The sequence below is a fragment of the Kryptolebias marmoratus genome, linkage group LG6 (genome assembly GCF_001649575.2).
Source record: "Kryptolebias marmoratus isolate JLee-2015 linkage group LG6, ASM164957v2, whole genome shotgun sequence".
NCBI lineage: Eukaryota > Metazoa > Chordata > Actinopteri > Cyprinodontiformes > Rivulidae > Kryptolebias > Kryptolebias marmoratus.
Genome location: NC_051435.1, coordinates 21,472,530 through 21,484,702, shown reverse-complemented (window position 1 = coordinate 21,484,702; position 12,173 = coordinate 21,472,530). Strand labels below are relative to the sequence as shown.

The window sequence follows — 12,173 nt, the reverse complement described above, 5'->3', positions numbered from 1 at the left end:
AAAATACACAGGTTTCTTTTTGTGCCTGGATAAATTAATAATTTCTGTATCTATTTTTATTTTTTCCATTATCTTTCTTCTTTCTTTTGCTTTCCTTCTGTCACCTCACTTCGTCTGTCTCTCCATCTAACTTCCATGGCTGGTTGATTTGGCTGAGCAAAGGGAAACAGGCAAGGCCTCCACAGTTCAGGGCTCCGGAGAGCTCGGCCAGGCAGCGGCAATCAATCACTGAGTAAATCCCTCCTCTCACAGGACTGCTGTGTGCCAGGTGACTTGGTCAGAAGCTGCAGAGAAATATAACGCCCCACAGCTGCTCTCGGAGTTTAGATAGACTGGGAAACCAGTGAGTATACAGATGTGATGAGAGACTGTATGAGGCATAGTTTTCTTGACATGCTAACATCAGTCACATGAGGTAAACCACAGAGAATTAGAAAATGTATACAGTCGTTACTAAAACTAAAAGAAAACTGGGAGAGCAGTGGTAAAATGGTGCATGGTTGTTAATTTACGATGTACATTTTACATATAAGATGGCTATTCTTTGGTCTGGAAAAAACATTTTTAGTATATATATCTATATATATATAGATATATATATATAGATATATATATAGATAGATAGATAGATAGATAGATAGATAGATAGATATTTATATCAGTTATCCTTTTTTGGTTTAACTTAAATTACTAAACTTGATGAAATTTTAACCACAATTGAAGAAGAAAACCGGAAAATGCCACTTTACCTAAATTTCAGGTTTCCTTTGAGTCATTTGAGAATGTTTTCTCAGTTACAGAAGTTTCAAGTTGTTGTTTTTGTCTTTCCAAACTAATCTCATATGGCTACTTAAAAATGATAAATATTCTAATATATATACTTTATCTTTCAACCAGCATCCAGGCCACACCCACACTACTACAGTTATTTTTTAAAAACAAACATTTTTTGCTGCTCTCGCATCTCCCATCACGTTGACAGGGTTTTTGGTGAGAAAATCTGAGATTTTAAAAAGTGTGCATTATTTCTTTGTATCTCTGTGTGGAATTGAATTATAGAGCTTTTCACAAAATATAATGTAGCATCCTTATTTCCCCATGCCCATTATCACTTTGTGCCCGAGAAACCAAACCAACAATAGATCTACTTTTCACATTTTTGCGCGTCTTTTTATTTTCATCCTACAGCCAGTAAATTTTATTTGTGGCTAAAAGGTTAATAAAAGAGGAAATTGATTGGCATCAAATAAAATGAGGTACAAATGAGAATTTTTCATTGACAAGCTCTGAGTGTTCTTTCTCTTGAAAATCAAATATTAAAATTGTGTTGTTTGACTGCTGGTGTGCTTTTCTCCTGCAGACATGTCTAGAGTTGGAGAGGTATCTTCAGACAGAGCCCAAGCGACTCTCAGACCTCTTTGACGAGGAGCTTGACTGCCTCCTAACGCCGGCCTTTATGCAGGGTGGTGACAGCGATGAAGACCTGATGGACCCACTCCTCCCCAGCCTCCCAGACCAGCCCAGCCCACCTCCGCTACTTGTAGCCCTCCCAAAGGTCCAGGCCAAAATCCTCCAGGTCCCTAACCCAAGCAGGAGTCAAGCAGTAGCTGGGACTGAAAATGTTACAACAAAGGACCAGATACTCGGAGGAGTCAGTGCAGCGCAGCTCAGTGCAGCTGTCACATCCCTAACACCGCCATCATCTCCAGAGCTTGGCCGGCACCTTATCAAACCCACACAAACGCTCACGGCAACGGCAGACGGTACATTAACGCTCAAACTGGTGGCAAAGAAGGTTGGATTAGGAGCGGCTAAAGTGGTGGCAGCCCGAGCATTACCTTCCCCGCCAAGCCGAGGAGGAGCCCTGAGCGACAGCGAGCAGGGAGGTGGGGGAAGTCTGGGAGGAGATGTTCCTGAGAACAAGAAGAGAGTCCACAGGTGCCAGTTTAATGGCTGCAGGAAGGTTTACACCAAGAGCTCACATCTGAAGGCACATCAGAGGACCCACACAGGTAAAATTCTTTATGCCTTCATTAAAAGACAGAATGCTGATGTCGTTAATGATTCCCACCATTTCAAATTCTAAACGATACGGTGATTATGGTGCTGCTTTTCAGGTATACATTAAGGATTTTCACATCACCCACCAGAGGACTTTTATTTTCTTTGAACACCTGAGGCTCTGTTGTTCATAAAATGTGCAGCTTGGAACATAAAACCTTGTCCTGATGAAGCGCACTGTAATTATTTAATGTCTGTCTTTAAACAGTTTTGCAAATTGCAATGTTCTCTCCTCAGTCTTGTAGTTTTAGGGTGATGTGGTAGAAAAAAATATATATGGAAGGCAAGAAGTTTATAGCCAAACATTCTGTCACCAATGAAAGCCAAAACCCTTCAAACAAGAAATGCGGTGTGTTCCTATCAGGGCATCAGCATTAAACTTAATGATATGATGCCCATGTGACTTAATGGATATACTTATATAAGTGTTTAATAAAGTCTCTGGCTCTGGTCTAACATTATATATGTAAACCAAAAGTTGCTTATCCATGTGAGCTGCTGGAAGCTGGTGGATAAATTTGTAAGGAAAACATTGATTGTTTCAGTTCCTTCAAGAGACTCAATGCTTGCTTCTCAGATTATCCTCCAGAACTATTTATCTCAGGCTTGGTACCAGCTAAGGGTCAAAAGGTTCTGCGTCAGTAATTGCCCGATGATTGATAGAGTTCTGGTAAATGACTTTACCAATTCAACTCTGTCCAACTGGGTCTGATGAGCAGGTTTAGCGTCTTTCTGCTGCTGCCCTCTCAGTGACCCTTAGACAGAACACAGACCAGGCTAATGTGTGCAGGGGCAGAAGCTATAAGCTCTCAGGATGTGGAGACAGGCTTTGGAATGGTGAAAAAGACACGAGCAAAGGTGGCGTTGACCAATGTAGGCAGTGTTGAATTAAACCTTGAAATGTTGTGTTTGCAATAGAGAGAAACTGACTTAAAAGTCTATTTTCTTATAATTGGTTATTACATCAGAACAGTTCTGTTGAATATGTTAAAATACACTTAATGACAAAAATGTTAGGCACCCAGAGAAAATGCTGTGATTAGATGTAATTTAGTACAAACACAGTCCAGCAATACCTATTTTGTAAGGAGCTGGCACATCGTCTAGCATACGTGGTGGCATCATGAAAGGAGTGGGTGTTTGAGGGAACTCAAACACTTTGTGAAGGATTCAGCCACCTAAGACAGACCTCACCCAGGGTGAAATGTTGTATTTTAGGCCAAGCTTTACAGAACACCATGATATCTGCATCTGTTATCTGTTCACATCACCTCATGTCATCCCGTACTGTTTTTCTACAAATTACGGGTTCACCAACCCATGCAAAGTTCTGTTTGGAGTTGTACTTTAACTAGGAGACATGAATTTATGATGAATGGTAGCATCATATTCAGCAATAAATCTTAGTTCTGCATTACCACTGATGACCGTCATGTATGCTGGTGCAAAGGAGATAGGACAAATCCTGCCAATGTTTTGAAGAGACATACTGACTTTACTCCTGACATCATGGTGTGAAGAGCCATAAGGTATGATTAACATCAGTTGTGGTATTGATTTAGGAGAACTTGACAGCACAGTGCTATGTCAGTGAGATCGTGTGTGTCTATGGACTGCCTGCTTCATGTTAAGGTCTTCTAGAAGCCAGCCAGGTCCCCTGGTTTTTCCCCTAATCAAACATGCATGAGATCAGTTTGGACATCAATTCTAATCCAGTGCAAATCTGCAAAGATCTCAAGGGCCAGTTACAACAACTGTGGGCCGACTTGCCACAGAAGAAGATATGTCTTTATAACTCTGTTCCCCATCAAAATACTGCTTGTATCCAGGCCTGATGGGTTGCCACACTACTAATGACATGGGACCAGCAGTGTCACCGTACTGCCACTCTACTATTCATTTGATCTGATGTTGTAATTATCGCAATACAGTCACATGACATCATAACATATGCATGTTCATTTCCTTTCTGCCACTCATTTGGGGAGCTTAACTTTCTCTTGTCAGTAAGTTTGCAGTATGTTAATTATTATTAATCACAACATACAGCAGGTAAACAAAACAAGTTTGTTCCTTACCACTGGAAACATATGCTCGTTCTGTGATTCAAACTGTTTAGCTGCCTTGTTGAAAACTATCAGGGCATGTTTTTGCTGGCAGTGCTGCTATATTGAAGTTGATATCTATAAAACACATAGCAAAATCACAAAAAAATTGCACGAGGATACACTTTTCTGTATGAAAATGTATGTTTGGATCATTTATAAAAGAGGCTGTTTGGAGTCACAGTTACCACCTACAGCAGCACACTTCTTTTAATGTGACAGGAAACGGTAATTTGTTCATTCTTAGAAACCCACTGATCTGATTAGAAGTCGGAATACCTCCTGGATTAAAGATTTTAGCCTGAATCCATCACTTATCTGCAGCATGCGGCATGGGCACACTTGCACTGCCTAAAGCCAGCATTATTCAACTTTAGCTTTAACCACACCATCAATTTACAGCATCTAATGCATTTCATGTCCTCCAGTTGTCATCATCCAGTGTTAGCAGTCTCACCAGGTTCACAGTACGTAGCCTGCAGACATCTACTCTATTAATACTGGCAACTTTGGCATCATTAATCCAACGTGTTACAGGCTTATGTGATCCCAGCTACTATTGCACGACTTTAAGTGTAGCTTTACTCTCCAAGGTTGCACCTGGAATAGCTGGGAAAACCAACTCCAGCAGCTTTTTTTTATTATACCTAATCCAGAAAAAGAAGCTAGTCATGTGGGACCATGACTGCCACCTCCAATATCTTTAATCTTCGGATGATTCAACAGCCGAGTCATGCTAAGAAACGATTAGCTTTTAAAGGTGAAATCATATCCTAAAAAAAAAAAAGAAAAAATTCAGACGCTCTAAAGACCCTGCAGCCTCCTCATTCTGAGTGTGTGTGGCATAAATGTTGGGGGTGTCGTATTCCCTCCCGATGTGTTCATTACAAGCACAGTGCTGTGGTTTAATTAGCTTAATCCTCTTTTTGGGTTATTATGACCATAAATCATTGAACATACATGTAGACAGGGATTAACGTTGCAGAGCCTACAGGGAGGAGCAGCTGCAGAAAGCCTGTACAGTCTCAGCACACTTACTGTAACACAGTGCACACCAGAGGCCATTAGAAGCATCATTATATTCATGTCTGTCAGCGTCTGCATGGCGCATGTGCTGCTAAACCACATTAGGTTGGTAATTATATCCCCGTGTTTGCGTTGAAAACAGTTTCTTTGAGATGCTGATTAGATTTAAGGATTTGCTCACTTGAAGATCTTCAATTAAGGATGAGTTGTAACATTAATAGATGTAGAAATTATTTCATTAAATCTCCCAATTCAGAGCTCTTTTGAGTCTGAGCCAGAGTTGTTGTATTTTTTATCCTTTCTTGGATGGAGTTGGATCTCTAAAAGCAGTGGATTGCTATTAATCATATCTTGTTATTTGAGCAGCAGTCCAAAATAATATACTTAACTACATACTTGGCACCCAAGGCAGCAGAATCCGTGGGCTGTTTTGAAAGAAGTGCCTGTCAGAAGTCTTAGCTGTGAGCTTAGTGTGCTGGCAACTCACAACCTGCTCAGGGAAAACCACCTGATTATAGTTCTTGTTTAAAGTTTATATCCACTTATACTGAACATGAATGACTGCAATTTTGCACCTTCAATTATCTCTTTTTACTGTTCTCTCTCAAGGTTAAAATGATTGATCAACTTACATTTTTGAAAGGAAAACATGCTCCTGTTCATGTGCCACTTTCTGACATCAGCACAAGGTCAAAATGATATGCACAACTTCTAATGTACACTCACAGCACATATGATGATGACTCAATGTCCCTCGGTGTGGTGCACTTTTACCAGATGCATTTTGTAGCTTCCAACAAACATCTTCCAGATTCCTGGTTCAGTATTTTGCCATTCATTTATAGATTGTGGTTTTCTGGCACTGACATGTAAGTAATAGTACACACTATTAAGTCTGCAAAATATTAAATTATTAATGAATCAAACACAATCAGTTAGTTTGCTTGCTAACAGCACATGATCAGACCCAGCTTGGACACTAACACACATTTACAAGTAAACCTGCTCATGAACCTGTTGTTTATTATATTTTTTCTCTTTTTTTTCAAATCTTGTCTTACAGTAAGGTTTAAGTTTTCTGTGTAGCTCTTTTGCAGTTAAAATAGGAGCACACTGCTCATTAATTATTAAAGTTTTATTTTCTAGGTTTGCACCAAATGTACAAACAAAGTAAAAGTAAACTATACTCTGTCTTTTAACAACACACTGTTTTTGATGCTTACTTTCAGGCTTTAATGTTGTCGAGATCAAAATTTGGAAATTTGTTTTTTTTTAATTCAACACATTACAATTTTTTACATTTTCTAAACATTTTTTTATGGTAAATCAGAGATAAAGTCACAACCAAAACTTCTCTCCTACAATGCCAAATCTTAGCTCATTTGCTGTAAAAATAACTAGGTTATAGTCATTTGTGCATTTTCTAAGGTTAATTAGCTCCAAAGGTTAATTAGTTATAGATGACATATTTTGCTAACACAACAGACAAATAAACGAGCAGACACAGGCAATGACATGATGGCTCAACCCCATGAAGGGTGGGCAGGTGTTGTTTTTTCCCCAATAGTCCAAAAAAAATGCACATTAGGTAAACTGATGATTCTAAATAGGCCTTAGGTGTGAGTGTGTCTCTGTGTCCGCCCTGAGATGGACTGGTGATCTGAACAGGGTGTACCCCCATCACCCGCCCACTGACTGCTGGAGGTAGACACCAGGCCTAGGACAACAGGGGGGAAAAAAGGGAGTGAGACTTTGACTTTAAAAGTCTGGCGTGGGAGATTGCAAAACTGCTGGTTATTATAATCCTTGGGAAGTAGCTCACAGGTTTAAACGCTGTGATGATCGTTCAGTTTTGTGTCTGACTTTCCAAGACCTCAGTCCTCACCCTGCTACCACTAAACAGCATGTACCACTTCGACCTCATATGGAGTCAGGATAACACCTTGCTGATCTCCCCCCACACCTGAATGCTCCTTCATACCCCTCTACTACCCCCTGCTCTCTCCTCTAAATGCTTATTTAGTTTGGGTTGCCAAGCAACTGCATCCCACTCTTCCATAATTGGTCGGTGGCTGGTAGATTGTCCATGCCTGTTAATCTCTCTCTGTCTCTCACCACCCCTCAACACCCCCCCCCCCTTCTCTCTTTCTCTCAGTTGCTAGGTGACTTTATCATGCATCCCTGCTTTGCTGTGCTATAATTGGCTGGCGTCATGGTTGCCGTGGCGTTAGGCCTGAGCTGGCCTTGCTTCATTCCTCCAACAGTGTGTGTCTTATGGTGTGTAGCTGTGTGTGGGTTTCTATTGAGGAAAGATAGGGTTTTGTAGCCAATTACTCAAGACGGGTGTGAAACGGCCGCCTGTCTGGCACCTGCGCCCCCCACTCATACCCTTTATCACAAACATGCATAGGTTAAAAACTGCGTTTCTCCTAAATGATAAGCTGCCAAGTGGTTTGCTATTGAACACGGAAAATATCAGTCCTGTGTGAGGAGGACTTTGTAAAGTGAGTAGGAGGATTCACACTTGCAGATAGTGCAGCTGAACATGGGTGATGTTACACAGCTCTAAGTAATCTGCTGTAGAATCACAGAGAATCTTATTTTTTTTGCTGAAGAATGTAAAATTTTCACAAAAAACCACCTTCTCTCTGTATCATTATAGGTAAGCTAAAGTACTTTGTTTCTTTCCAAAAAAAAAAAAGAAAAGAAAAAAAACAACAACACAACAATGAAATGGCATGCATTCACAACACTTGTATGGACTGAAAAAAAAAACAAGGAGCTTGAAGCTACATGGCCTCCTGTGGGCCCACCTCCTGCAGGAGGGTCATACAGGTCAGGTACAATGTTTTGTGGACAGCAGCCAAAGGCTTGGCGCTCTGACCCTGGTTTACAGAATCTGGCTTTTTTCTCTCTGGTGGGGAAGGAGCCTGAGCTTGTGTGTAAAGTTGAGAGGTACCAACTAGATGTCGTTGGGCTCACAACAACACACAGCTTGGGTTCTGGAACCCATCACCTTGAGAAGGACTGGACCTTATTCTTTTTTTTTTTTGGAGTTGCCCATGATGAGAGGTGGTGGGCTAGTACTTATAACTAGCGGCTTGGCACCTGTGTGCTGAATTTTTCCCTCATAGATTAGAGGGTAGCTTCCCTGTGCCTTCGGGTGGGAGGACGGGCTCTAACTGTTTTTTGTGTCCATGCACTGGACGGCAGTTCAATATACCTATCCTTATTGGAGTCCTAAATGGGAGTGCTGGAAGGTGCTCCAGTGGGGGACTCCATCATTCTGCTGGGGGACTGCAATATCCATGTGGGTAACAACAGTGTATCCTGGAGGGGTGTGACTGAGAGGAATGGGCTCACTGATCTGAACCGGATTGGTGTTCTGTTATTGGACTTCTGTGCTAATCACAGTTTGTCCATAACAAACGCCATGTCCAAACATAAGAGTGTCTGTAAGTGCACATAGCAACAGATTTTAAGTAATGCTTTTAAAATGTTTAAGTTCCCCTTAAGCAGTTTAATGCTGCTTACCATTTATCATGAGAACATCAGTGTCTTTTGAAATATTCAAAGCACAACACAAATACACAGTTAGCAGTGCAACAGAATTAAAGTCTCCCTCCTAAGTTCCTATAATACTGTCTTTCATCCAGAACTGTATACACAAACACAACTGAAGCTGTCAGAGAGGTGGAAGATAAACTGATCGTCACTTGATGTGCACAATAAGATGCCAATAAAACCAGGATCCCCATTGTGAATGTAAGCTACTGACTGCATGAGATTCAACTGGAGAATTTAAATATGGAAATCCTGGGGAGCTCAGCTCGTGATTCAGAATTCATTTAGTCCGAGAGCAACTGCAGTCATGTTGTGTCTGTGGATAAAAGTCGACTGCGATCAAAGAAGCCAGCAAACTGTGAGGAAATAAAGAGGAAGAGGGCATCAGTCATAGCGGGATGTCCCTGTTGAACATCATCTTTTACGTGTCGTTGCATCACCTTTCTGTCAGAGTGTCTCAGTCCATGTGAAGGTGCAGTTTTTTCTGGATGGTGTATTCTTGTATCATGGTTTAAGTGTGGAATCAAGGCATTGTAATTTTACAGCACTCATGTTGTTACTTTTTCCTGTTGTTAAGGTTTTATTTCTGCGTTTCTCTTTTTATTTTTTATCTTTTTTCTCCAACCCACAAGAAGTAAGTGAGTCTCTTGTTCCAACAGCATTTACAATGGACAATGGTAGGGTTTGGTAGAAGTAATTGTGTTTTAGGAAGATATTAAGGGATTTTAAAATATTACAATTATCATTATAGTGCTGTGACACATACACAAAAAAAGAGAATTAAATTATCTCACCAACACTCTTTGGCATGACTGCTATTTGTTTAGGATGACATCAGTGATCACTTTGAATCTATAGCTCCTTTTCATAAAACACTTCAGTCGAGCCTAAGATGTCCTCTTTCTGTCTCAGTGTGATTTATAGAAGGACCAAGGTGGCATTGGGGGTTGAATTTAACCTGCTGCTGTTATATCTTTTAGCCACCAAGTGAGGTAGTCACAGAGCTGAAATGCTCGATATATGTGAGGGTAAGCTGATATTGCGGCTCGTGGATTAGATGACAAACGGTCTGTGCAACAAGCCAGTTGTGGGATTTAGAAGTAAGATGTCCAAAACACATTTTATGCATAGTCCCTGTCAACGCTGATGAATTATACTGGCTCTTTCTGTCTTTTCAGTAGGAAAAGTTAAATTCCAGATAATAAATAAAGAGCTGGGGAAAAAACACCTCCTTTTAAAATGCCTGGGTTTCCAACATATGTTGCAATACTTCAGACTCCACATTAGGTGCTTTTATCTGTAAATTTCTGCATTTTTATTCTGACAGTAGAAGACGGGCTGCTGGGACATCTGGCTAACTGACTGAAAGCTGCTGTTTTACTCTCACTTAAGAGCCATTAAGACCCCAATTATAGAAACCACCCCAAGTTCATGGACAGGCACAGCAGGGGTCTATAGTTAGGTTTAAACTGTTTTTTTAAGTTAACTATAAACAAAGGCCTGTGTTTTATTATTTGAAATTAGACAGATTTAAATAATAATTGAGCTTCTGCCACATACCGATGTATAAACATGTAATAAAAAGCAGCTTTGGCCAATTAGGTATGTTCTTTTTTCTTTTCAAAAAGATGCTAAGAAGTTAAACTTTGCAAAGTGGGCGTTCTGAAATATCTTCTCACCAGTTCCTGAGGCAACACTGCTGTTTTTTTGCAATGCCAAGATGGTATTTAGTGGATGATTTATACTTTGGTTTAGTTGTAGATTTTCAAAAACTATATTTTTAGGTAATTAAGGGTGCCAATGCATAAGCACCTTATTCATCAGTTTCCATCACATTTTTTGTTTATAACTTCTTCCACAGCCTTGAAAAAGCATACAAAACATACATCAAAAAGTGTGACTCAATTAAGTATCGTGTGCCATTACTTTTAGAAAGTGTCTCTTTTTCACCCAGTGAGTCCCTTGCTCCCACAGGACTTTTTACTCAGACCCCCTCAGAGTGCAGAGTGAACATCCAAAGTCTTATCAGCTCCCATTGTATCTGAGCTCAGTTTACTCTTTGAAAATAGAACTGAAGGCCTTTTTTAAACTTATCCCCAACATAAAAAACTGTAGAAACGTAAAACAAAGGATTCTTTACAACTTATGGTTTTCTTCTTTATTAGTTACGGTTTGGGTTCTTTACATAAGATCTTGTTTCAAGGACTGATTTGCTCCTGTCTCTGCTTCCCCCCTCCCCACCCTCCCACACACGCCCATACACACAAAGGGAAACCCACACTAATACAAGCATTTTACACAGTGAGACATTATCAGGTCCCATCTGAAGGCAGTCTGCTCTTGCACTCCACACACACATCTCGAACTAAACACACACACACAGCTGGAAGGCTTTCTATCATGGCGAGATAACTACAGGCTGAGAACAATAGACCATCTCTTCTCCCATCTGGTGAACCGGAGGATGAAACTTCATTTACATTTCAGAGCCCCCCCACCCCCACCCCACCTCCGGGTGTGTGTGTGTGTGTGTGTTTGAGCATGTGTACTGATGGGTGGAGGTGTGGTAATAGAGGGAACAAAACGAGATTCATTTCAGGGTGAATTTGGGATTATGAATTAACATGCTGCAGTGCTGAAAGACTTCATTTACAGCTAATTGACTGTGTTGGCTCATTAAAATGGCTGTTGTGTTAAAACTGCTCTGCCTGGGCGCCCCTGGGCTGTGTGTGTGCTTGGGAAAAAAAACAAAAAACCAAAAAAAAACAAGGGGTGGTAACCTATATATTAGCGAACAGCTGTAGTTTAGACGTGTGAAATTAGATGTAGAAATTGTAATAAAATGTGACACCTTCTCCTCTTTCTCCCCTTTTTTCTCTGGCTCTGTCTCAGGTGAGAAGCCCTACAAGTGCTCATGGGAAGGCTGCGAATGGCGCTTTGCTCGCAGTGACGAGTTGACACGACACTACCGCAAACACACCGGAGCAAAGCCATTCAAGTGCAACCACTGCGACAGGTGAACACACAGGCATCCTCATGTACACTAAAACTACTACAAACACAAGACACACTTTGCATTTGTAGGGCATTCATGCCCTTTAACATGGCAAGGATCAATGGTTACCCTACACTAACACAGTGTTGAATTCTTAATGAGAGCTGTATAAATACTTATGGAAATGCTTCAACAGTGAGGAAATTAAATGCTTGATTTTTGCTATCCAAACCAAAGAAGTAAGTTTTATAAAAAGGTTTCCAAGAAATGTGTCTTATCCATTGTGACTCATACATTTAGAAGCACACTGAGGGTAAAATAAATACAAATCTTAGATATAATTGCTGCCTGATGTGGACAGGCAGCATGCTTTGTAGTTCATTTTTTATGGCAAGGTCATCAAGACCACTTAAGTTAAAAAT

General features: G+C 40.5%; 1 protein-coding gene across 1 annotated transcript in view; it reads left to right on the top strand.

The window, feature by feature from the left end:
* klf7b (Kruppel-like factor 7b) overlaps positions 1 to 12,173 on the top strand; it is a 79,945-nt gene that overhangs the window by 48,710 nt on the left and 19,062 nt on the right. The window contains exons 2-3 of the mRNA XM_017421154.3: positions 1,361 to 2,012; positions 11,649 to 11,772. Coding sequence (XP_017276643.1) covers positions 1,361 to 2,012; positions 11,649 to 11,772 — 776 coding nt within the window. The remainder of the gene's footprint in view (positions 1 to 1,360; positions 2,013 to 11,648; positions 11,773 to 12,173) is intronic.